At 38.1% G+C, this 27205-nt stretch overlaps 1 protein-coding gene across 1 annotated transcript; it reads left to right on the forward strand.

Moving 5' to 3' along the window:
* Window positions 1-376: 376 nt before the first annotated feature.
* On the forward strand, window positions 377-26980 carry podxl (podocalyxin-like). The gene is made up of 9 exons (XM_084711501.1): window positions 377-802; window positions 18466-18549; window positions 18664-19050; window positions 19553-19773; window positions 19869-19892; window positions 24814-24946; window positions 25058-25098; window positions 25207-25326; window positions 26754-26980. Exons 1-9 carry the CDS (start codon window positions 760-762, stop codon window positions 26952-26954), a joined length of 1254 nt encoding a protein of 417 aa, XP_084567627.1. The 5' UTR covers window positions 377-759; the 3' UTR covers window positions 26955-26980.
* The last annotated feature ends 225 nt before the right edge of the window (window positions 26981-27205 follow it).

Below are 27205 nucleotides of genomic sequence, written 5' to 3' on the forward strand. Positions count from 1 at the left end.
TAGTACAGAACATTTCCACATTAAAATGAATAAAAACGCTAGACATATGCTACGTTAGCAGGAGGAGGACACACTAACATGAAGACATGCTGACTGCGTGAATCTAAACAGGCCTTTCCCCTGATCAAACAACACGAGTGCTGATGTGACTTCACCCCTCGTCCTTGAGTCATGGACCATTTTAGGAAAGAATCAAAACCAAGGGGGGAACACATTGTCTCACAGCTTCCTTTGTTATTCAAAACCTCCCGGCAGCAGCAGCGCAGGATTGGACCGGACTGGGTCTGCCCCTGGTTCCTCATGATAAGGGAGGCAGGGACAGTCGGGGGGGTGGGGGGGCGGGGGGTGGGCAGTGCTCCTGGTCTGCTAACAGCTGAAACACTGAGAGGACTGACTGACTGAGCACAATACAGCAGCAAGAGGGAGAGACAGAGACACACTGAGGGACAACGGTACAGCCAAGGAGACGCAGAAACACTCTTCCCCCTCAAATCCCCAACTCTGCACAGAGAGCAGCAGCGGAGACAGACAAAAGCATTCTTGGCTTTCAGTTTAGAAGAAGAAGAAAAAGAAAGTGAACAATACATTGGGAGAGATCATTTACTTGAGATACAAATTCAAGCAGAAAGGCGTGACAGGACGGCGTCAGGCTCTGGTTTCTCATCACTGAAACGTCTCCAGATCTAAAGTGAAGGATTGTAGCGCAGCGCTGCATGAAGGATAAATATCCATCTGGGAGAAGACACGAGAAGAAACAGGATGAGAGCGACTATCAGGATCACGTGGCTGCTGCTTTCTCTCAGTGAGTACAATTTAATGCATCTACACCTGGGAAGGTTCAGAGACAGACTGAGTTAGTATGACTGTATGGGTCTGTGCTTTTATTTTGATGGGACATGGTGTTTCCTTTCTGGTAGTTGTGCAGAATGCCTTTAAAATACGGTATAGGATGTCTGTGGCTGTTAAGAGGAGTGAAAGTGTCTTCGTGCAGCAGCATCACTTTCAAGCTGCAGAGTGTACTGGTGCTCTGAAGGGAGAAATATGTGAGCGCTGGCTGAGATGCAGCAACAGGTGCGCGCAGGAAACCATGAGAAAAATCAAGACTTTTTAAATCACAGATGTAAAAAAGCTTTCAAATCTTAAACTAAAAAAAGTAAAAGTGACAATGACGTAATGTAAACTGTTCCATTGTAAGTAAAAATTATGTTTCAAATAGCAAACTGTAAAAATAGATTATTGTTTCAACTCTAAAATAGTTAGTGTTCTTTTTAAGTTGACTGAATTTAAGAAGACAAGTTGAAGAAATTTCTTATTGATTAAAAACAAACTGTTCAGTTCAAATAAATTTAATAAGAATTCAGTTTTACTTGAGAAAACATGTTCAATAACAGATTAAGTTGAGCCAACAACTTTAAAACATTACAAACAAATGTTATTAAATGTCATATTTCCTCAGTTTGAAGAGTCGATTTAGACTTATCTTAATATGTAGACACAGTTTCTATCATGTTCTCTTCAAACTACAAAAATAAGGTCTTATCAGAGTCTTAAATCTAAAACAATGCATGCTGGGAAGTCTACTAATATCCTTAGGATGTTTCTTTAAAAACTTTGAAAGAACTTTTTAAGAACTCTGCGCAGTGCATTCACTCAACTCATCATTTCAAGTTAAATAAATACTAGAAATTTTAAGTTTAATTAACTTGAATAAATAACATTTGTATATTTATGTTAAGTTAATGAGAAAAGATTAGTTGACTCCACTATATACTTGGTGGAAAGAGTCCTGAAAACATTTTCAGCAGCAGCTGTTCAATCAAAGGTGTTTCTCCAAATTTCCATACTAAATGACCTCAAACTCTGTTCTGCTCAGCGCTCACACTCACCTCTCCAAGCGCTGCACATTTTCCTTCCCAAATAGCTGAAAATGCTGACAATTGATTGATCATTAATAATTTCTAAGATACAAAACATGTTTGTTATTTTTTTCTCACTCTTTTTCTGACTTAAAGTTTAAGTTTCCTCAGGTAACAAAAGGCTCCACCAGACAAAACAATGTGTGCAGTTACTGTTATTTCTAGACCATTGATTAAATACTCATGAATACATTTCAACTGGATAAATTCTCAATGGCAATTAATTGATTAATGACTGATCATTAACATCCATGCTCCATATGTCCTGGTTTCATTGGCCTGTTTGTGATCAGATCACCTGGCTACAAAAATACATATGAACTGGATTAGGTGGTGTATGCAGCTTGAATATATACCCCTCAAAATACAAGTACCCTCAAAAAAAGCTACGTAATGACAGTAACATGAGTATTTGTAATTATTTACTTTCACCACTGTCAAACAATAAGCAGAAGTATAATGTGGCTGCCTGAAGGTTTAACAGTAAAAGTGCTCATTACATTACTTGCAGAGAAGTATTAAAATCCTTTATACAGAAAACATTCTCCATTAAATTACATGTTATCGTCCTTCATTCAAAAGTAGTAAAAGTACAGGAGTCTTATACAGAAGTATCAGAGTCAGAATACTTGCTGGCCCCTGTACTGGATATTAAATTTGAATATTTTTAATACAATGAGGGATCTATTTTTAAGTATATGCATTTCAGTTTTGCAGCTGGTGGAGGTCAACCTCATTTAAAATACTTTTTACTGTTTGGTAATCTCAGTGGTGGAATGTAACTAAGTACATTTACTCAATTACTGCTCTTCTCACTATATTTTGGAGGCTAATATTGAATGTTTTACTCCACTACAGTTATTTTAAAGCTTTAGATAAATTGTATAATGAGTCATTTTACTTTTAGCACTTATTTATATATTTTGTGTATTTTTGCACTGTAGTATTGCAACTTGTACTTAAGTAAAGGATCTAAGTACTTCTTCCACAACTGGGTAATTTATAAGAATGCATTTTGAATATAAAATTTTAATCTGAAAAGTAACTACTGCTGCAAAATGAATATAGTGGAGTATATATTATAGCAGAGTATAAGTATGAAGGAGTGTAAAACTGACATATTTAAGTAGCTCAGAATTGTTCAGTACTTGAGAAGGATAAATGTCATTATAGAACTGAGTGGCTCCTGCCTGTTGTGTCATTGTATTGTTGGGCTGCAGGTGCATCAGAGTGTAAGCAGCATTTCATCATGTAGCTGCTGGACAACTACTTTTGTTGGGTAGTTTAATCCTGTAGTCGCTGGTTCCCATTCTTCTGGTTTGGTGGGTCTGGTCTGCTGAGGACCCCTCAGGACAAGAGTTACAAGGAGAGTTTTTTCTACTCAGACTGTATCATCTCAGGGACTTTTAGAGCCCTTGAGAGGTGAACTTATGCAGTCCTCCACAATAAAAAAAAAGGTGAAAGAAACTTTGTAAAATATATTTTCTTTATATTTTTTACTCCTCTTGTAGCCTAGTTATAACACACTAGTTTAAGATATGTCTATTAAGTATGGCTGTCAAATATACACAGGTATATACAGGTAACTGTACTCAAGTACTCTAGTAAATGTACTTAATTATATTCCACCACTGAATGGAGAGTAAATTTACCTAAACATAATTCACAGTATTAGAGGCAGAATAGTTTCCTACTTTTTCCCGTATAATGTAAAATTACGTCATATTTGGTTAGGCTAGATTCTGTGGAAGAGTATTAGGACCAGGCGTGAGAGGGAAGTTTTTCTTTTCTTTTCTTTCTTTCTTCTTTTTCAAAAATGTTAAAATGTCAAAAATAAAGTCAAAATGTTGTACATGAAGTCGAAATGTCGAGATTAAAGTCGAAAATAGAATCAGTGTGTCAAAAATCAAGTGAAAATGTTGAAAATAAAGTAGAAATGTCAAGAATAAAGTCGAGATGTTGAAAATATAATCAACATGTCAAAAATAGTGAAGAGTGAAAATGTTGAAAATAAAGTTGAATGTCGAGAATCAAGTCAAAATATAAGCAATTAAGTTGAAATGCTGACAATAAAAGTCAACAATAAAGTTGATAAAGAAAGTTGAAATGGTATTTGTTCTCAACATTTCGATTTTATTTATGACATTTCATTTTTGACTTTGTATTTGATGGTTTGGCTTAATTCTCAAAATGCAAAATATAAAATAATCATCCTTGGCTGTGCGATAGTTGTCTGACATGGACATAGTAATATAAGAGTTAGTGCATCTCATAGTGAATAAAGTCAGACTTTTTTTTATTCAATTTGTGGACAAATCAAAGACTGTAAGAAGCAAAGAGAACATTGAAAAGGATCAGTTGATGCTGCATGAGGAAGGATGCCAAACTTGAGACTCCTCAACCATGCAGGGTTTCTGCAGTCCAAGTCTTTTTGTCTTTTTGTCCTCTTCTTGTTTTTGTGGTGCTTTAATTTGTGCACAAATTGAGAATCCATTGAACAGCTCCCCTGCTTTTTTTTTCTCTATGTTACTGTTGATCTGTTTGAGAAGCGCACATTCCCACTGTTGCTGTGTGGACTGTATGAAATCTGTATGAAACATCTGCCCCTGCAACCCCCCCACCCCCACAATCCCACAGTTAAGGACTCCCCAATTCTCCCCGTCCTCCAAATGCACAGACACGCACAGAGAGTCCTTCCAATGGCTGTGTGTGAGGACAGAAGGAGGCTGAATAATGAAGTGCACCCTGACCTCCCTCCCTGGCAGAGAGGCGACCAAAGTGTTTTTCTTTAATTATGCACCTGCCTCTCTCTCACCACTACTGTAGGTGGTTTCAGACGGGAGGCTTTTATTTTTTGAGCGTGTGAAAAAAAACAGTCCCAAAACCCAGTCTGAAGGCTGTCAGCACTTTTTTCTAAAAATAAAAGCCTGACACATTTTTGTGCGTGTGAACGTGCATCTGCGTCTGTGTGTTTAACACCCTGTTATCACAAACAGGGTGAAGGCCTACACATGCAGAGGTACACACATTCTGTACTCAAGTGCAAGTACAGATACTTGCATTAAAAAAAACTGCTGATTTTACTTCTTTATTCAAGTAAAAGTGAAAAAGTACAGGCTTGTTCATTACGTCTTTTATGTTGTTTTCATCCTGTTACGCCCTTTTATGTTTTTTACATCTTGTTAAGTCTTTAAAGTCATCACATCTTTTATGTTTTTTTTTGTCTTGCCACGTCTTTTACATCTTGTTACGTCCTATTATGTTGTTTTCGTCTTGTTACGTCTTTTGCATCTTGTTAGGTCTTCAAAGTCTTGTTACATCTTTTACTTCTTTTTTGTCTTGTTACATCTTTCACATCTTGTTACGTCTTTTGCCTCTTGATAGGTTTTTAAAATCTTGTTACATCTTTTACGCCTTTTTTGTCTTGTTATGTCCTTTTAATCTTTTGCGTGTTTTTACTTCTTTTTTGTCTTGTTTTGTCCTTTGCTTCTTTTGTTTTGTTACATTGTTTTTTGTCTTTTACATTGCTGTCATCTTGTTACATCTTTTATGTCTTGTTAGGTTTTTAAAGTCTTGTTACAGTCTTTACATCTTTTTTGTCTGGTTAGGTCTTTCTACATGTTTTACATGTTTTACATCTTGGTACATCTTAATTGTCTTGTACTGTCTTTTGCATCGTGTTAGGTGTTTTGTTATGTTGTTGTTGTTCATCTTGTTTCCAAATTTTTCATCATATCACATTTGTTGTGTGTCATATGCACTCATGGCTGCATGAAGGAATCGTCTTTTCTGTGTGTTATTGTTCCATCCATTGTTGTTGAACTGTGGTTTATGCCTTTAATTGATAGGACAGCTAAAGATATGACAGGAAAGGGGGAGAGAGAGTGGGGGAATGACATGCAGCAAAGGGCCACAGGCAGGACTCACAGCCTCAGTACATGGGACAAATGCTCCACCAGGACACCAGCTGAAATCATTCTTGAAGTTGAGAAGACAACGCTGATTCCAAAACCCACAGCTGTGTTGTTGGTTTCGCAGAAGAAGTTGTTGTGAAGTTTTGTGGTCGTTCTTGGGACAAAATGTTTGGTGCCGTAGTGAAATTCTCCGACTCTTCACAGTGCTCATTGTTTCGATACAAATGAATCAGATTGGTCTCGTGCTTTCTGCAGGTAGAATGAACATGTATCTCTGCTTCTGCTTCTGATTAGCTAGTAGCATCTGAAAATGGATAGGTGAGGTGACATGCAACAAAAACACAGTCAGTAAGCCCAGATGAAAGATTCTAAATTTGTAGCTTTGGTGTTTAAATAAATCCTTTTGGTCCTGGACTATAGGAAGACATTGGTATCATCAGTTATCAGTCCTCTCCAGGACTTCCTAACCTCCACGCAGACCATCTGTCTCGATCATTTGTGGGTTCACGACTTGTCCGTTTCCTACAAGATAACAGGCGGTCGGGGTTCCTGGTCTGTCTGGAGACCAGCGGCCCGGCCGGGGAGACGCTGCCTGCTTGGCACACTCGTCTGGTGTCTGCGCTGGCTGGCGTACATGGGACAGAACAATGGATGGGAAAAATCTTTATCAACATCCCAGTTCCCAAGGAGGGTGTGGCGGCATTGGGCCACCCTCGCACCCACTCGGCCGCCATCCAGCTAGAGGACAACAGATGTGGAGTAGAGCTGTTTTGACCAAGAGATGGATAGATTTTACCATTTTGAAGATAATGTTCCAGCTTTAGGACTACGGGACTATTCTCATTTTGCGTATTTTAGCAATTTAATTATGATCTATTTTCAAAGCCGTCAGTTTTTAGAATAGATTTTTCTCTTTTCCACGGAGCAATTTTATTTTATTTTGTTTTATTTTGAAAATCATGAAAGTCAATTTGAGACTTTGAGCCAGTCTTGACAACTTTGAATCCTGAGCTGTGATTTATTACAATGTGAGGGTGTTCTGTTAACTTGTTGCTAACAAGTCTCTTGTTGTTGTTTGTTGTTGTCGAACACAGGAAAAACAATTTTCAAGTCAGGTCAACTAAAATTGTTCAGTCATGACTCTTAGAACCAATAATCATGAGTTCAGTGTTGTAATGAAATAATGAGTTGACTAAATGTCCAATGGACAGTTCACGTAACTGAAATAAACTTTTTAAAAAGTTTTGCTAACCTATAGCCTTTTGTTGATGTTATTTACTTTTCTTCTTTACAAAAGTTTGATTCTTTGAGTTTTAGCAAACACTTTGCTAAAGGGGTAAAATAAACTAAGTCAACAAAAAATTATAGGTTGGCAAAACTTTACAGTGCTTATTTCAAAACTTAAGTGAAGTCTAGATGGCTGTTAGTTAAAAGTCAAAACCTTACGAAGTCAAAACGAAGTTTGTTGCCTTCAAATTTTGTCACTTTTAGTCACTGCAGTTAGTCACTTTTGAACTGCAATTAGGGACCGTTTTGACAACAGTAACAGGTTGGTGCATTCAAGGACCCTCCAATATCTGATATATAGTATTTCTTGTAAGGCAAGACCAACCTAACCATATCTTTTCATGACATATGTCTGTATATTTTTGACAAATAATAATTACAAAAAAAAAAACCTCTTAAAGGTGCAGTCCCTTCAAAATGATTTTGAGTTATGTAATTGTTGATTGTTATTCAAAGGTCATCAAATTCAATTTTTTTTCTGCTGGTGACATGATATGAATCTGATGCTTCTGGTCTAGACTGACTTGGGTTTGGTCCAAGCCACCAACCCAAAGCATCAGTATTTGATGACCTGGGAATGAAACTCAACAGTCAATTATCTTTCTCCAGGGTATGTGCACTCCAGAGGATGTCAAAATTAAACTGGTAGTTGGCCGAATTTGCAAAGAAATTGTCATTTATTATTTATTTTCCTACTTTCAAAAACCTTAGAAACGGAATAATTTTTGCAAGTTAAATTCCTGACCTCCCTCAGGGACTCCTGAAGGTCAGAGTCATCCTTTTTAGGCAGCGTGCATGCCATCCAGATGCAGCGGATCTTGATTTTAAAGGCCAGGCACGGCTGGCATGTGGATGCAGGGTTTTTTTTTTTTTTTAACTTCAGGGAGGAACCTCAGCTCTCTGTAAAGCCGAGCGTTTCATCACTGTCCGATGCTCCAGATAAAGAGCCACTCGCCTTCACCTCTACTGTAACCTCGCACTCCCTCCCTCCACCCGACATGCCACGCCGCACACCCAGGTGTCCATTAATCAGGCCTGCGGCTGGTACCGTCATGGACCTCCTCCTCCTCCTCGTCCAGAGCCTCCTCATTCCTCTCCTCCCTTCATCTTTTCCTCCTCTCTTTCTCAGCACTCTTTTCATCTGCCTCATCACTTTGTGCGAACTCCCCTCACGTGTCAGGTTTTAGGAAAACACAAAACGGCTGCTGCTCCATTAGCTGTGTGTGTGTGTGTGTGTGTGTGTGTGTGTGTGTGTGTGTGACACAAAACATGCCAACACACTGAGTGCCAAAAAAACTCACATTTTGTCTCTGACCTTTCGTGGTAGGTCCTTTCAAACACATAGTTTTCCTCTATTTTTTTCAGTATGTTATATTGCAGGTGTTTCTCAAAAAGTTTTTGATTCCCATGATTCCCTTGATCACCATGGAATTTACTGCTTTTACTGCTAAAGTTTTTGTATCATGTCCTGTGTAAATGCATAGGAATTTTTAATCTTACTCAGTTGTCCATCAAGTATATACAGTATACTTACTGTGGACTACACCTCTACTTTACTTTACGCAACAACATAGTAACTAACAAGACTGTGCAGTAACTAGTTGATGTTTTGACATAACCAAGTAGTTTAGTAGCCATGCTAATACAGTATTAACCATTTTCATCTTTGTCTCTAAAATATGTGTTGCTACATTTCCTAAATAGCATATATTAGAGTTTGAAAGTAGTTAAGTAGCATAGTTTGGAGTAGAAAAGTAGTTAAGGAGCATATTTTAGAGTAGGAAAGTAACTAAGTAGGATATTTTAAAGTAGGAAAGCAGACAAAAAGCATATTTAAGTGTAGAAAAGTAGCTAAAAGGCATGTATTAGAGTTGGAAAGTAGCTAAGTAGCATATTTTAGCACTAGTGGAGGAGTGTCTAAGCTTGTGTGTGTAATCAGGGTGGGTGGGTTGGGGGAGATGGAGCTCTAACATTGAACTTTTACCATTAGCGCACCCCACAGCTCGTATAAACACACATACCAGTCTGGTTTCCAAGGATGGGGAGTGTGTTGTTTGTGAATAATGTGTACAAGGGAGTGTTATTTTGTATGTGTGTGTGTGTGTGTGTGTGGTCAGTCATTTCCATGTGGCCGTTAGATTTACAGCGTCTCACACCCCTCTTCACTTTCTCTGCTCTCACCCCCCCTCCCTCTCTCCTCCCTTTCACTTGTCTCTCTTTTATTCCGGCCGAGTGTTTTTACATTCACAGCCTCTCACCTCCCTTCACTGCAGCGCACAATGTAAAGCAAAGACCCGTCCCTTCCCGTTCCTCACCCCCTCCGACCCCCTCCGACCCCCTCTGTCTCAGGGGGCTGAATTACCTCTCTCAATGGGACAAGGATGGGGGCAGCTGAGTCCTAAAAGGCCCTGTCTGCAGCAGGGGTCTGCAGTGAGGGAGTAGTCCATGCTTGCATGGCCGCACGTGGGGTCGGAGGGGCCTTTGTGTGGGCTGTCACCAAGCTAACGGGGCAGCTTTGTCCCTCCGGGGCTTTGGAGCGACAGCTACATTTATTTATTTACTCTTCTCCGTTTGGCGCGCACAGTGCATGTTCACGCTCAGACGCACATCAATCCGGGGTTACAGTCAGGGCCTGGCAAGCCAGGCGGATAACTGGCTGGATAACTGGCACACACACACACACACAGTTGTGTTTCCATCACTTCAGAGGACATAACATTGACTTGCATTCATTTCCTTGAGACTTACCCTTACCCTAACCCAGGGATCTGCAACCTTTATGACCAAAAGAGCCATTTTTGGCCAAATAAGAAAGAAAGAAAATAATACTGTCTGGAGATGCAACTATTAGCCTCTATGGAGGCGTTTCTTTCTTTCTTTCTTTTTTCCCCAGTTGTTTTTATGTTTAAAAACTGGCCACCATTCACTTTCACTTTTGGGAGATTCTGCGATGCTGTTTTCCTGTGAAACTCCAGTAGTGTTTTATGGATTAAAGCAATAACCTCGACCCTCAGTCGGCATGAGTGTGAGTAGATAATGACTGAATTTTCATTTTTGGGTGAACTATCCCTTTAAAAATTTGGTGTATGGGCCACATATGTTTACTGTTGGCAAATTATCACTTTAAGCTGTAAAAAACAATAGTTGAAATGACTTAATCTTTAGTTGAGATAATTTCCTATTCCTCTTTAGATAAACTTGAATTTTGAGTCTTAGAAACTCAAAAAAATTGTATTTCAATTTTTTTAAATACAATCTAAAACTAAAACTCAATGATTTAAGTTTATCTAAAGAAGAAAAGTAAATAAGATTAGTAGTTGGTAAAACTTTTTTAAAACTTAAGAATTTGAGTTGGGCTCGAAGCTCAATAATCTACTGCAGTACATTGCCTTGAAACTTCATACTTACAACAATGATAAATTCAATTGTTAAATCACAGGGAGCCACTGGAGAGGAGCTAAAGAGCCGCATTCAGCTCCGGAGCTGCAGGTTGCAGATCCGCACCCTAACCACTACTCAAACCAAGTCTTCACCCTAAAATTTAATGATTTACATTATTGAGACTAGTGTTTTGTGTCTTGTGTGAAAGCGAGTCCTGGTGTTTTTTTTTTTTTTTTAGGATTGATAGTATTAGCTGATTTAGGTGTTAAAATACCATACAGTCAATTTTATTTCTGAGTTACACAGGTGGGAAAAATCTTCTCACCCGCACTTAGGTCCTTTTTTATCCATCGCACAACTGTTGGTGCCTGACCTCATGCAGGACTGAGTGTGAATTTATCCAAAGTGTGTAGCAGCAATGCAAGTCACAAGTGCTGGGTGGGTGCGTGGAAAAAAAGTTGGTTGCTAACATTCAGTTAATTAAAGCACTCAACTCCTCTTAGAATCACAAAAGATCACTTCTACATTTCTGTTTGTATAGAAATAAAATATCGTCATACAACATAAATCAGTGAGAAAGTGTTGGTTGGCAGATTTTTAAAGTTTGGAGAGAGCAAGGTGAACTGTTTCGGTTTTTATGCTAAGCTAGGTAATAGCCTCCTGAGCTCCTTTGGAGAATTTGGGTTTGTCCCCTTCCTGTTTCAGCAAGACAATGTGTCTCTGCACAAAGCCAAGTTCACAGAAAACAGTTTTTCCAATTTGATGTGGAAGAATTTGGCTGGACTGCCTCGAGTCCTGACCTCAACCCCGTCCAATACCTTCGAGATTACCTGGAACTGTAAGGCGGACACATCAGTGCTGGACCTCACTGATGCTCTTGTGGCTGAATGGAACAGATGATAGAACCATATCAATAGTGTTTGCTCAGACAGAGAGCAATAAAACTGTCCCCTCTGTCCTCTCCATGTTTCAGTGTGTGTGGGGCCTGGTTCATGGGGACATTTATTTACAACATGGCAGCCGGGAAAGGGAAGACAATTCAGCCGGTCTCCACCCTCCGGCTTCGCCGTCATTCTCCTTTAATGTGTCCGGATGGTGGTTCTCACACTGAACAGGATGGGGTTGACGCCCGCTGGAACCAAACAGCAGGACCTCCTGAAGGGAGGGCACGGAGACAGGGAGCACCCTCTGACCTCCTCTGAACCTCCACTTAGTCTCAGTGAATACAAGATAAAACACCGTCACGCTCCACGGGGTCACTATAGGAGCTGCATCAGAGGTGTAGCAGGTCAATGGGGACAGACAAATCTGAGGACATGCTATACTTTTGGCACAAAAGTTAATTTCGTCATGAGATCTGTAGACTTTTTGCTCTCTGTGAAGGCAGGTTTGTGCCATAAAATACTGAATTCGATTAATAAATCAACTTAGAAATATCAGCTACTTTTTAAATGAATGGTTCCATTAGTCTATTTTTATCACTTTTTTTGTTTTTAATACTATTTCAACCCACTCAAACAAGCATGAAAAAATAAAGGTTGAAAAGTATACATTCATTGATAAAAATCATCAGTCAAATAGTTTTCTCATACATTAATTGTTTTGTCCAATAATTGTAATTTTTGTAATAATATTAGTTAATATTAGGGCCAGACAAACAAACAGAGGAGGAGGAAATATTTCTATTTTGCATTTTGAGAATAAAGTCGAAATATCATGAATAAATCTTTATTATTAACTTTTCAACTTTATTCTCAAAATGCAAAATAACACGCAAACAACAAAACTTAATCCTCTGGTTTATTTTTTCTTATGCCTGCAACTAATATTGAAAGTCTGACTTAATTCTTGACATTTCAAACTGCAAAACTGAAATTAACTCTATTTTCTTCCTTACTCCTGGCACTAATACTCTTCCATAGGTTGTTGGACACTAAGGCAGAATGAATCATTTCTGTGGCGGCACAATAAGCTTTAAACACATCTGACATACTATTACATCGTAGTTGTTTTGCTTAACATGTTTGCGTCCTGGTTGTGTAAATAAGCAACTCTTGGCTCAGAGCAATGTTAGCATCCATTTGAAATTGTGTTGGTGTCCACCTGCTGATCATAAGCATTATTCACTCTCCTTTTAGCTCTGTTGTTGGTCTCCACCAACTCCTGAGAAAAATATCTGTCCCTTTAATCACTAAATGAAGTTAGATTGAATCAAAACAGAAAAGTTGTTCATATAAACATAGAGATTAGAGCAGCTTTAAGTGGCACAGATTGCCCCCCATATGTCACACTTACCTTTGGGCTAAAGATGAAAGCACCATACGTATTCCCTCAGCTGAAAATACTGCAATTACATGTCATTTGCCTTGATAAACAGACGTTCAGTTTTGCTTCTGTCTGTCTCTGATTTACGTAACACGACTGTGTTTCAACCTAAAGACAGTCTGTGACAGATTTGACATCTGTTGTCATAAACACTTGTTGCCTGGTAGCTGTCTCTCAGGCAAATTCTCTCCCACACAGGAAGAAATGTGTTTTAGGCTTCTGATTACAGAAGAATAAACAGAGGAAGAACTGATAATGTCAAATGGACATTTTGGCCACACTGTACCATGGTTAGCCATTTCTGTAAATACTGCTTGTGTGAACATCAGCAGTACAAGTGGAAACTTTTTTTTTTTACCAACATTCGGCCAGAAGACGCAGAATAAAGCACCACCTATAGAAACTTGGTCTCACCAAATGCCGTATGAATGAGAGGACAGTCTTATTGTTAAGTCTTTTTTATTCTTTTCACACATCATTTCACACCATTTTGTTTGTATACACCGATATTGTGCAGAGTCATTTTATGAGGAGATGTCACACTGAAAAAAATGTCAGATGACGTAGTATATAAAGTGGCCACCAAGTCCACGCCTGGAGGAGCCTGGGTGGATGTATGGGTCAAACAAGGACCATTGTTTGTGTCCATGAAAAACCAAAAGTCAAGCTTAACTTATTTTAACTTATACTTGCTTTTAACAAGCGTTACCTGCATTATGTACATAATATCAAGTGTGCAACGTCATGTACGCTAACATCATTTATGCTAACGTCATGTACGCTAACATCAGGTACATAATGTAGTTAACTTATGCCACATACTTACATACATCATGTATGTTCCTAAACTGAACCAAACAATGTTAAACACAACAAAATTCGCCATGACAACAAAGGTCAGCTGACTCCACAGAGCACAGATGAAGTGGCATTTTGACAGTATCTACTTTTTGTGTCATGTTGTACACATTATATTTTTTTTTACAGGAAGGAAACATGATTGGTACGATATAAAATACGAATACGTTTTTTTTGGTATATATTGTTAAACATGTGACGATGAGGGATGTGATCTAAAAAGGTAAAAAAGGGCATTTTTCATTTAATATGGGAAGGATTGGTCTATCACCTGCACATGCACAATCTTAAATGGTGACGTTGTGGTACACTTTTCTTGACACAAAGATATGCATGTTAGGTATTAGAAACACTGCGGCCACTGCATGTAAGTGAGGTAATGGTCTCAGAATTGAAGTTGGCTTAGTTAGGATAGGTCAAATGCTGTGGACAAACCTATGGCACTAATAATAATGTATACCGAAACCCAAGTGAGAGCAGTAACTGGCAGGATACCAACCTCAGTCCATTTAGTAAAGGGATATGGTTAAATTAGAAGTCACACACGAGCCCAAATCAACAGAGAAGTTTCCTGTCACAGACGTGAGCCAAGAAGTAGAAGGAAGAGCCAGGGAAAGGACAGCAGGTCAGTTCTCACACCCTCCGCTGTCTGACCCTCAGTCACACAGTCCAGCAGAACAGGTCACACACCCTGAGACAAACAGCATAACAACAGGACAGTATTACAGTGTCTACAGTGAAGGACGGTCAGCTGGCAGGACTGAGCTGCAGACTGATGGAGGCGATGAGCAGACTGAGGTCACACAGGTCATAAACTGGTAGAACAGCTCAGGAGAAAGTTTTTCAAAAACTGTAGGATTGGAAATGAAGTAAAATTTGAATTTGACTTCTTAATTCTCTTAAATTTACTAATTATGGTTATATACACGCTGATGAATATTTATAATGCTTCATAGCAATAATCATAACAAATTACTATTCTTCTAAGTCAAAATTTTAATGTTATTCTTAGCATTTTGAGTTTATTCTCAACATTTCAGTTTATACTAATAAAGTGTAATAATCTAGATTGACTATAAAAATAAAAACTAGTTAACTGTATTTATAATGCTTTATAGCAATACTCCTGACAAATTCTTGTTTTCATAAGTATATAAGTATAACACACAAATTGCAATTATGAACTCAAGTAAGACCCTTCATCCTATGAGTCATTATAAAATGCGTTATAATGTGTTATGAATATTGTTATAAAGCATTATAGATATTTATGAGTGTTATAACTACAATTAAACAGTGCTATAAGCAAATTATAATGCAGTATGTTTATAATGCATTTAGACCTGGATGTCATAGAAGAGTGATGTTATTAAAGTTACTAAGTTATTGAAAGTAACTAGTAAAGTAAATCTCTTTAGAAGCAACAAACAGGACAAAAAGGTGTACGTTGTGTTGTGTTGTGATGGAGGTGGTGCAAGTGTATTTGACAGACTACAGGTGGTGTGTGTGTGTGTGTGTGTGTGTGTGTGTGTGTGTGTGTGTGTGTGTGTGTGTGCATGTGTGTGTTTTCCCAGAGGCTGTGTGGTGAGGAATGTGTGGGTGAGGTAAAAACAGCCTTGGTACTGATAACAGCGGGATCAGCGGGCGCTGTCGCCCGCAAAGAAACAGATGCGTCAGTGACAGCTCGGGTCAGCGGAGGTCACGCCGAACAAGACGCCACACCTGGGGGAGGGAGAGCAGGAGAGACGGATGGAGAAGATGACAGAATGATTTTGAAGGCATCTTGGGGGGAAAATAAAGCAATAAATAGACGGAATTGAAGATAATGGAAAAATGCACTGGACTCATGATACATTTCCATTATAATGATGTAATGTTAGAAATGTTTCCAGTTCCATGTACAAGGGAAAACTCCATCCTTATCAACATCCTGCACTTAAAAACAGTAAAAACAGCTTATTACTGGGTCCAGTTATTATATTAAAACACTTTAAATGTGAAAAAAAAAAAAAAATGAAAATAGGTAAAAACAAAAAAATAGTGTCTAGGCAGACAATCTAAAACAAATAAATTGTTGTGGTCATATAAACTTGATATTAATTCAACTGTACTTGAGAAACGTTCAATAAACTTTAGGTATTAAGCTGAATCAACAATCAACAGTCAATACTAGCCTTCATCATCTCTTACACAATGCATGCTGGGAAGTATGCTAAAATGCTGGATCCTATTTCTTTTAAAACATAATTTAATAAGTTGATTGAACTCTGAACAGTACATTCATTCATAAAAGTTGTTGTGAAAATAAATACTAGTTTACTTAACTCAAGCAAATTTGAGCAAATAAAAATTGCATATTTACATAGTTGATGAAGAAAGATTCCACTAAATCCCAGAATTCAATTTGGCTGCAGCATGCCTTGGCCTTAACTTTATACCCTGTCAGGTTGAAGACCTCAACACCCCCGAGCCCTGATGAAGCAGATGTTATACACTGTCAAAACACCTCAGAGCAGCAGGCAGCTCATGTACTGTAGACAGAACACTCAGCTCAATCAGAGGACTCCACTGAGCGCACATCTTCCTCTCTCAGTAACTGTGTTTATGGCAGCAGGCTGAAGGCTGATAAGTGTGTGTGTGTGTGTGTGTGTGTGTGTGTGTGTGTGTGTGTGTGTGTGTGTGTGTGTGTGTGTGCGCGTGTGTGTGTGTGCGCGTTCTACAGAGACAGGACAGGCTTGGCTCTACCAGCCTCCACTTGACCAGAACAGACTCTTATCTGCTAACTCCTGACACCGTCCAAATGCTGCATTCATGTGCTATGGAAATGATAGGATTGTGCAACTCCTGAGAATATCCTGAATGGTTTGACTTTAGTCTTTTTTCTCAGAAAACTTTTGTTTGTTATTGAAAATCTGAGCAACAAATTCTTAACATGCTTTGAGTCAGCCATACAGAGTAACATTTATTTTGCACTTTGAGACAACATAATGATGACTGCTTTGAATTTCAACTTTATTCTCAACATTTCAAATTCACTCCTTAACAATTCAGCTTGGTTATTGACATTTCAACTTCATTGTGACTTTATTCTCAACATTTGAAGAAAACTTTATTCTCAACTTTTCAACTTTTTCTTGACTATTCAGCTTCAGTTCAACTTTATTCTTAACATTTTTGCCTTATTTTTTTAAATTTCTACTTTATTCTCTACATTTCAGCCTCATGTTTGACATTTCAACATTATTCTCATCATATCAGCTTTATTTAAATTGTACTCTCGACTCTTCAACTTTATTCTCGACATTCCAATTTTACTTTCAATAATCCAACTTTATTCTTGACATCTCAACTTCATTTTAAATTTATTCTCAACATTCTGCTTTCTAAACCTTTTGACTTATGTAGGTCATATTGACTTTACTCTCAACATTTCAGCTTTGTATTCTCAACGTTTTGACTTCATTCTTGACCATTTGATTTTATTCTCAACATGGTGACTTTATTCTCAACAATTCAGCTTTATTCTTGACATTTCGACTTTATTTCAACTTTGTTCTCAGCATGTTGACTTGATTCTTAAAATTTCACCTTGACTTCAACTTTATTCTTAACATTTAAACTTAATTCTCAAAATGCAAACTAAGAAATATTTTTCCTGCTTCCATATTTCCTCCCTTATTCCTGACCCTAATAATTCATCTGTATTTAAAAATATATAGTCTTATAATCTGCTTGAAATAGGTGATCCATCACATTTTGTCACATTACATTACGTCTATTTTCAAAGTTACATTATAAGTGTGTGGTACAGGGTATAGACTAGTGAGTTTAAAGCCTCTACAAGTTGGTTTTCATTCTCATTGGCCTTGAAGTAGAAAAACATTCACAGTTTGGTTTATAAAATGACTAACGTATATGTGATTTGCAATAAATAATCTCCAACATGTGAAATCTTCATTCTGGTCCTGTGAGGATTACATAATGTACCTGATGGTTATGTGTCACCAGACATGTCTGCTGAAAATCCAGTGGCTGTTCTGAATGTGGGTGGAGGTCAGAAAGTGTGGGGGTGGAGTGTGGGTGGGTAAGGCCATTGTTTTCTGGCCATGGAGTCAGGCGAGGATTGTTCACGGGGCGCTCCAAACAGGCCGTGGTTGTGGGTGTGGTGCTGAGTTTATTGTGTGCAGCATCCTGTCCTGGTCACTATAAATAAAGAAAGAGAAGAAGATGGAGCGCTGTGGCTGGAGCGTGCAGCTGTCCGACCCACAGGAAGTCCAGGAGCAGGGGCTCAACATGATATGAAAAGCGGCTGCTTGCTCGCTAGTGGCATCACTCAACTCTGCAGTCCCGCTCAGTTCTGTAAAACGTGTTAGCCTCTCTGAGATGATTGTTTTGGTTTTAGGACCGATCGATTCACTTTCACTCTTAACGTCAACCATATCTTGAGCAAAAAATCTCTTATAAATCCACTGTAAACTACCTGCCAACCACCAAACAACAGACAGATAGCTGGTAAACATAATGGTGCATTTAGCTATAAAAGAAACAGTTTTTTTCATGGTGGTGGAGACCAAAAGTTTGTGAGTGAAAAGAAATGGATTTTTTGGCATATTTTTAAATAATGTACTGGGGATGTGATTTAAATGGATTTAAAAAGTATTAATTTTATCTCGACTGTAATGCAGGTTTAGGTAATCTTGATCTTGTATCTGATTAGTTTATTTTCCTGCTACCAATTTAGCATTGTGCTGCACATAATAATCTTGTTTTTTGTCCCTTCTTAGGCTTCTTACTTCACCACGTCAGCTCAGATGATCTAAATTCGACTGCATCCACTTCCAGCTCTACGCCAGCGGTTACGGCTACAAGTGTTAACGTATCCAGGACTGATATAATTACACAACCTACTGAGAAACAACAACCTACGCAGAAACCAACAACCGCAAAGCCAGTGTCTACAACCCCCGTGCCTTCTGTTCTAGCGAGCTCTCAATCCAAGTTTACAGACAAGCTCACCAACCCATCACAGACACCTACTGTCACAGCACCAGCTCCCACTACCATCTCTAGTGGCCCCTCTACTGTAGTGAAGGACACCACTGCTCCTGGTGCTACGTCCAGCCCACCCAAGCCCACGACTCTAGCTGCAACAGCTAACAGCAGCGGGATATCAATGGTAGTCCCCAGTACTTCCACAACACCGAAGCCTGAAACCTCTGTAACCATCGTGGTCACGCCAACAAGGAATACTACCAACGTGAGGACAACACAAAACCCAATGGTTTCCACAGATGCTGTCACACAAAGCAATCAGCCCATGAGTCACACCACCAACCCTTTTACGACGAGCCAAGCGGACAGCAAGGGAGGTAAAACAACAGAAATCTCCTAAATACTTGAGGCTAATTAAGCAACATAATCCAGGGCCAAGACTTTGAAACAACAACCATGTCCAACACCACCTTTTCTGATTGCACTTGGAGTAATGAAGCATTGTGGCACAGCTTTGTGGCATTCGTGAAACTGCTCCCATTGGTCAAAACTAAGGGTCAAAGTTTTGAACATTTATAAGCCACCAGCAAAACCTTAATGATGTATGTTCACTTATTGGCTCAGAGGGGGCTACATCATTGTCAGGCCTGATTTCTCAACTACATGTTAATCTTTTTAGAAGAACACATACAAACACACACACATACACACACATATGTGCATATATACATACATACATACATACATACATACACAGATACACACATACATACACATACATACATACCTACAGACATATATGCAGACATGTATGACCACTGATTGGCTCACTATCTGGGGACGATATGTTTACTGTCGTCATATCATTTCTTGTCGAAGGTACTGGGAAAACTCTCGTGACAGTGACATCGACATCGAAGACCCTGGAGCCATCTGTGAACAAAGGGACCACCAGCAGCATCCCCTCCACCCCAGCCAAGACAGGACCTCCTCCAGCTTCTTCAAAAGAAGCAACCACATCCCTGCAAACCACCACCACCACCACCACGACCAGCACCACCACCATCACCAACACAGGACCTGTGGCAAAGAATTTCTCGGTGAGACAGAGTGTAAAGAGGAGCGTATCACACAAATGATTCAAAGTTCACTCATTAATTTTGACTGACACCTATTCTCTGACTTTTTCCCGCAGTATTCACTAAACAACAAACCCGAGGTAAGACTTGGCTTTATTTTGTGTTTTGCTTCTTTAAATCTGTTCCTGGCATCAGACTGTTTCTATTCACGTCAACAATACATGTGATGATAAACGCAGTTCCTGCTCTGACTCTCATCAAGCCTCTGTTTTTGTCCTGTCTATGGGAGGCAGGGCCACACCCTTTCCACTCCTTTCTTCACTGACATTTACTCCCAAAAGTTCCTGTAGTTTAAAGATGTCAAATAATTGTGCAACATCCTGCGAGAACAATCTGGCATATTGTTGTTTTTTTTTTAATATAGCACCATTATATCCTCTGAGAATAATGCAGCATTGACACAAGTCAGTAAATAACATTAAAAAATGTTTTGTTTGTGAATTTATTAAAGCGGAGAGAAAAATGCTTTTTTAAAATACTTTTAGATCATCCCTGGTCACATTTTGCACCTATTTAACTATATATACAAAAAGAAATACAAAAATCTTTTTCTTTCTTTTTTTTTTTTAATACCAAAATCCAATCGTGCACTTCTGTAGGCTTGACTCAACCAGTGTCAACCAATAATATCAGAATCAGAATCAGCAATATTTTATTGATCCCCAGGGAAATTGTTGGTGTTACAGTTGCCCCATTAAAAGTTATAAGTATATATAAGCAAATACAAAATATAAGAATAGAAATAGAAATCATAAATAAGTAAAAATATGTAAGAATTATATTATTATTTGCAACAATATAGAAAAAATAGAAATAATAGATAAAATATGTAAACAACAATATATGCAGCAGTGGTGCAAATAAACAGCACTGAACACTGAAGATGGGGGATAAGTGTGTGAGGATGCAGAAGTATTATAAATAAGAGTATAGGTTGGTTTAAAAATGACAGCCACCCATCAATCAGTCTTCAACTTTTATAAGTCTCATGACACCTTGATTGCACCAGGCACTTTGCATCTGCTCTGCCATTTTGATCCATCTTCCCCACCAGCAGCGTTTCAGAAGCGGACCGTTTTGATGGTCATTTTTCCTTGATTTTTCCTGCACAGTCTTTTATTTTGAAAATTTACCATATTCCCTATGCCATTCCTGGGTCTGACTTCCTGCCAGCTTGATTCGCTCTATGTTGATTGACATGGCATCTGTCAAAAATAAACCATTCGACTTGCCGTGCCCAATCAAGCCTTTAGTTAGCCAACTTTTCAGCGTTCAAATCAAATTCTTCCTAAAGTTATGTCACACCTGCCTATCCTGTTTACTCAGAAATACGTCACTTCAGAGAAGTTTGATATTTTCCAAATAATGTTTCACCTGGACTTACTTACTATACTTACTACACAGTTTCAAAAATAGATTATTAAACATGCTAACATGCTATACTGGTGAACATGACCTTGTTAACATCAGAATTTTAGCACTGTCATTGTGATTATGCTAGCTTGCATTAGATCTAGCATTTAGATCAAAACACATTAGCTTTGGTCATTTTAGACCAAACAGTAGGCTACTAGCATGTTTTGAACTGGGCAATGAAGTTACATTATGAGCAGTGCAGTAAAGTAACTAATTAATATAAGAGGTTATTAGTTGTCAAATTGTAGATGTAAGAACTACCAATTCAGATTAGTGCTAATCAGAAACATAACTGGCAAATCAGGTCTCTTTAAGTATCAGAGTTTCTGAAAAGAAAAGGTTGGCAGAGTTCTATATTATTTTTTGCCAACAAATCTCATGAGCAAACTCAAACCAACAATGAATGTATCTAACAAATACTGTTTGTGTATCAAAGCCAGATACTTTCTTCCTCTGCGCCATAGAGCTTCATTGTTTTCTAAAAACAATTAAAAGCCACACTGGGTCAACTGTTTCTTCATAACCATGAACACACAGTTTATTTTGAGTCAACCCCACATACACCATCCCATCATCCTGCGGGCGTTTCTGGCCACCTGATACATTTAAATTCAATATGTCGTTCTCCTTTTAGCTCTGTTTTGGTCTCCACCAGCTCTCGAGGGAAATATCTGGCTCTTTAGCTGCTAAATTCTCCACTATGTGAAATGGATTTGTCTGAGCTTTCTTGCTGCTAACATCTTACTGACCAGGTTCATTGAAAAGTTCTAGGGAGGAAGTAGCTCTGCTGTCTAAGTAGTACTACTGCTGCTAGTCCAGTCTGGTAAATACAGCAACGCAAACAGTCATGGTTTTTTACAAGTCTGCAGTTTAGAGTATTGTTGCCATGTCAGGAAAAGAAAGTGTCACGATATAACGAACGAAGATTCTTGTTATAACAAGATCATTTTCATGTTATTACCACATACAAACTTATTATCTTAAAGTTACTTTTATTTTCACATTATAACAAGGTATACAGTGTATTTTTTTTAACAAAAAATATTTTTTGTTTGTTTTAATGTGACATCAAAAGCAATTACATTATAATTTGAAACTTTTCATGTTATGACAAGATTTAGTGTAGTGTTACTAGAAGGTTTAGTACATTGTTACAGCAAGCTTAATTACTTTTTTGTAACAAGGTTTACTACACTGTTATAACAAGGTTTAGTACATTGTTATAACAAGATTTAGTACATTGTTATAACATACTTTACTTGTGTCATAATAATGTGAAAATATCATGTTAAAACATGAAAAACATCTCGTTATAACAATAAACTTTTCTCGTCATAATGTGATACCGGTTAGGTTTTTTCCTTATTGTGACAGCAATATGCTTCTGTAGAAAAACAAAGTTGTCCTGAGTACTTTCAAATAGAGGCAGTAATAAGGTTAAAGTGACACCTTGTCTGCCTGTTTGACCAAGGGTGCTGCTTGCACTAACACACCCACTCTAAAGTGGTTTGTAGCAGAATTGCTGGCTGGTAAATGTCAATTATATCTAAGATTTAGTTGATGATCAATTTGTATCTTTATATTAGGATAAAAATATGACAACACTGTGCATAACCTTCATCAACTTTTGGTGCAAAATTTGAATTTTAAACTAGTTAGTGGTATAAAAGTGCTATTTTTGTTAAGAATCTAACTCAGTTCAACATCCGTTATAAAACACGTGAATACTTCCCAGCAGTGGAGGAGCCTCTGGGTGGATCTCTGAGGCGTCCAGACTCCGTGTTTCCAGCAACAGGACAGGAAACAGTGAAGCGCACTATTAAAAAAAAAAGAAAAAAGAAAGCATTCCAATCACTGGGTGGAAAAAGTGTCTTAGTGGGAACCCTTCCTGCCTTTCACTGGTTTCCTACGTTCCCACACCTCTTTCATATACTCACTCTCTGTCTGTGACTGCCTACACAGCTGTGCTGTCCCATAATGCACCAGAAATACTCCATACATCACAGAGCAGGAAGATATGACCTCAACTGTCACCTCTGACCTTCCGGTGCAAACTCTGACAGGATCCTAGCAGAGGCTTGTCAGGGGCTTATTAGCTCTTGAATTATTTATAAGAAAGTAAAATAAGTGATGTGATGTTTATTATGTTTATATACATTTATATCACTGTAAACTTCACAGTGTTCAATCAACTTAAAAACATATTGTAATCAGCTCACAAAACTTGAAATGTGCACAGTAAATAATTTTGAGCTGGTTCAACTCAATTCAGCAGGTTGAATAATTAGTTTAAAGTCTTGAAAGTTTGAGTTTTGTTAAAATAAATGAATAAATAAATAAAATAAAAAACCCAGTTGAGTTAAGTTAATTGAACTTGAGAGGACACGTTCAATCAGCTTAAGATATTAAGCTGAACAAACAACCGTTTCGTTCCACTGACTGACATAAACAAATTTGATTTCCTTTTACATAAGCACAGTAAATACTTTTGAGATGGCTCAACTTAAAAATGTAAGTTAATTGAACTTAGGGTGGAATATTAATTTAAAGTCTTATTTGAGTTTTGTAAAACTAACTGAGCTAAATGAACTTGAGAAAATGTTAAAAAAGCTTAAGATTGTAAATTGAATTGAGTGTTTAGTCACATGGATGAACATTACACAAATGTTCTCAGTTCGTAGTTCTTCATTTCACACAAGCAGTTAAGTGTGTACAATAAAAATAAATTGGTGGAAACAGGAAGTTGCAGCAGTTTTATGTTTAAAAAAAATGTTTGTGTTCAGTATAACACTGGAACTCCTGTTTGTCGTAGTACTGTGCTTTTGTTATGTTAAGTGAACAAACAGTTTTCGTTTTATTGAACAAAATAAATGACTATATGTCAAAGTAATACAGAAACCAACCATTTTTCCAGTTCATTCAACTATCAAAATATATTCAAAGTGCATAATGTATGGGGTGGTAATTGGTCCTGAAGTAATTAGGCTATACTGGCTTCATAAATTTTAGTAAAATTAATTAAAAAAAAATTAAAAAAATTGTTGACTTAACCTAAATGATGTCAGTCTCATATGAGGTGAATGTTTGTGTCAAGTGAACATAAAGTTTTCATGAGAGTTCTGGACATTTATACTAATGTCATGACATTTATACACTTTATACTAAAATTTTGTGTCATAAATGAATTGGGATTTACAATGATTCTAACAAATGTGTGATTTTAGCTGGTTCCCCTTAAAAATGTAATTTCATTCAACTTTGGTTGAAAAATGAGCCTAAAGTTTTGACTGAGTTTAGTCAAACCAATTGAGTTAACGGACCTTGAAAGAAAATGTTCAGTAAGCTTAAGATATTAGGTTGAACCAACAACCGGTCAGTCAGACTGAACATTACAAACAAATTTGATTTTTGTTTTCTACATTCTAGTAAAACTAACTTAGAAATCAAAACTTTATTTGAAAAAAACATGTCAGTCTCACAAGGGATGAGTATTTGTGTCAAGTAAACATCAAGTTTTGGTTTTATTTTGTCATAGATGATGACAGATGACGAGGCGTTCACAGTCATGTTGATTTTTACCTTCAGAAAGACGAGGACAAAGAACTGGCGAATGTGTGCAAGCAGCTGATGGTGAATTTCCAAGATGGAGACTGCCTCCTGATGTTGGAGTACCACAATGGTCAACCAAAGTTTGATGCTGTGGAAATAAAAGGCAAAGGTAAAGCACCTCCCTACCTTTGCAAAAGACCAATTTATTGGGTTAAAAATAAAGTTAAACAGAATCTTCAATAAAGCATCTGCTAACAATGAAGTGAAATGTATCTTACAGTGAATCCCAGCCTGGCAGCACAGTATTATGAAGACATCAAGGTAAGAGTTTATATATAATTTGGTATTATCAGTATTACCAGTGTTAGTGGTTCAAATTCCACACGAACAGGATCTACAGTGTATTTTTGTTTTGTTTTCCACTTTAAGAAACCTACAGATAACAAAACTCTGATAGCCATCCTGGCCTCCTGTGGAGCTCTGCTCATCATGATCGTCATCCTCGCCGTTTGTGCCTCGCACCGCCGCAAGCCCTACAATGAGAACCAGGTAGGTGGAAAACTTTCCTCCTCAGATGCAACAGAGTGTCCCACAGAGGCTGATCCTGAAGGCACCACAGTGCTCTCTGTCACATGACTTACAGCTCTGCGGTGAGGGAAAGTGTTACAGGGGAACATACATGAACCAAAATAGAAGGTGTGCATCAACTTTTATTTGGGGAAAAATACGGGATGGGAGTATTTTTGTGAGACTAGGATGAGACAGGTGTGCAGTTCCACTCTCGTGTCAGCCTCTACAACCTACCACCTTGCATTCAGCATGTCTTATTCAAATTTCAACTGTGATGCAAAATATTAAAATGAGGGTGCAGCGCATGCTTTTGCACCCTCACAGACCTGAGCCTGTTTAACTGTGATGAAAAACTGAAAAACGAGATGTCCAGCTTTAAACTGGGATGTCTGGTAAACGTGTACTACATTCCAGTTCACAGAGATCATTTGAATCAGTCAGGTTGACTTGAATCTATGTAGCATTACTGCCTTGATATTGGAACATATCAAAAAATATCACATTCATAAATTCCTTAGGCATCTGTAAGTTATTAAATGAAAAGAAAAATAAAAAAAAATAAATGAAAGTCTGATATTGTGTTCCTAAAGTATGATCTGAGGGTCTGAACCTAAGATGTAACTGTTAATGTAAATGTAACTGCTTTGTCATTATATTTGACTAACTTTAAATCTTTTAAAATATTCTTTGGAAAAGTCTAAATTCCTGCAAAACTCGACATCACAAATACCTCCTCAAACAGATCTGTCAGTCTTCCTCTCCTGATCTGACATAACCTTGATATACAGTCCAGAATAACGGCCTGAAACATGAGCATAATATTATATATTTGTGTGATTACCATTGACAATAATATTTCACAAAAGTTCTCTTTGGGGCCCTCTGGTGGCCACGGGGGCTATCAGCAGCCCCGTAGTTTACGTATGCCTCAGGCTGCCTCTGCTATTTGATTTTTAAATTAGAAAAACATGATCTAAAAATCTGGAACTACTACTTTAAATTTCAAGTTCTTGAACACACCATGTGGAGATTAAACATACCTCTTTTAGAGATTACTGCTTGTAATATTGCATGTCATGAGTGAATTGTTAGAGACATGTCTTTCAGTGTTTGATGTGTCTTAAAATCCAGACTTTATTCTCTGAAAATGTCTCTGAAAATTCAGTGAATCTTTAATGAAACTTCTCTTCTGTCAGGCTTAACAGCCTTCGTCTCTATCTAATATGACCTTGGTATAAAATTCAGAATAAAGGCCCAACTCTCACCCTTTACCCAGTTTGAACAAGAATGACTTCACGTAACAGAATAAAGAAACGTTTCATGGGGCACTTAAACTTGAACAAATCATATTTTCACTTTTAAAACTATCTCAAAAGTTCAGTTGGTAATGCTTTTAATCTCTACAGCAACACCTGACGGAGGAGCTGCACACGGTGGAGAACGGTTACCATGACAACCCCACACTGGAGGTGATGGAGGTGCAGCCGGAGATGCAGGAGAAGAAGGTGGCGCTGAACGGGGAGTTCAACGACAGCTGGATCGTCCCCATGGACAACCTGCCGAAGGTCTGTGAGGAAATACCTGAAGAGGAGGACACTCACCTGTAGAGAGCGGGGACAGAGATGCAGAAGAAGAGGAAGACAGCGATGGGACCTGGCTAGTTCCAGACCAAAAAGTTAAAAAAAAAAAAAAAAAAAATACAGACTCCAGCCCTGGCTGCTCACCTTACAGTCCTGACCCAGGGATTGTCGTCCCTGTAACCACAGAAGAAATAGATCCTATAGAACAAACAAGCTCTCATGTTAATGTCTGTCTGTCTGATCTATTTCTAGAGTATTTTGGTAAGAAATAAAGATGA

This window comes from Lutjanus erythropterus, chromosome 22 (genome assembly GCF_056507025.1).
Source record: "Lutjanus erythropterus isolate fLutEry1 chromosome 22, fLutEry1.hap2, whole genome shotgun sequence".
In the NCBI taxonomy this organism is placed as follows: domain Eukaryota; kingdom Metazoa; phylum Chordata; class Actinopteri; order Lutjaniformes; family Lutjanidae; genus Lutjanus; species Lutjanus erythropterus.

Excerpts from the sequence above, each read along its gene's own strand:
- podxl (XM_084711501.1), top strand. The coding sequence starts at position 760 with ATGAGAGCGACTATCAGGATCACGTGGCTGCTGCTTTCTCTCA. Across the intron at positions 19,774-19,868 it reads CTGTGGCAAAGAATTTCTCG|TATTCACTAAACAACAAACC; the intron begins GTGAGACAGAGT and ends TTTTTCCCGCAG. Across the intron at positions 25,099-25,206 it reads AGTATTATGAAGACATCAAG|AAACCTACAGATAACAAAAC; the intron begins GTAAGAGTTTAT and ends TTCCACTTTAAG.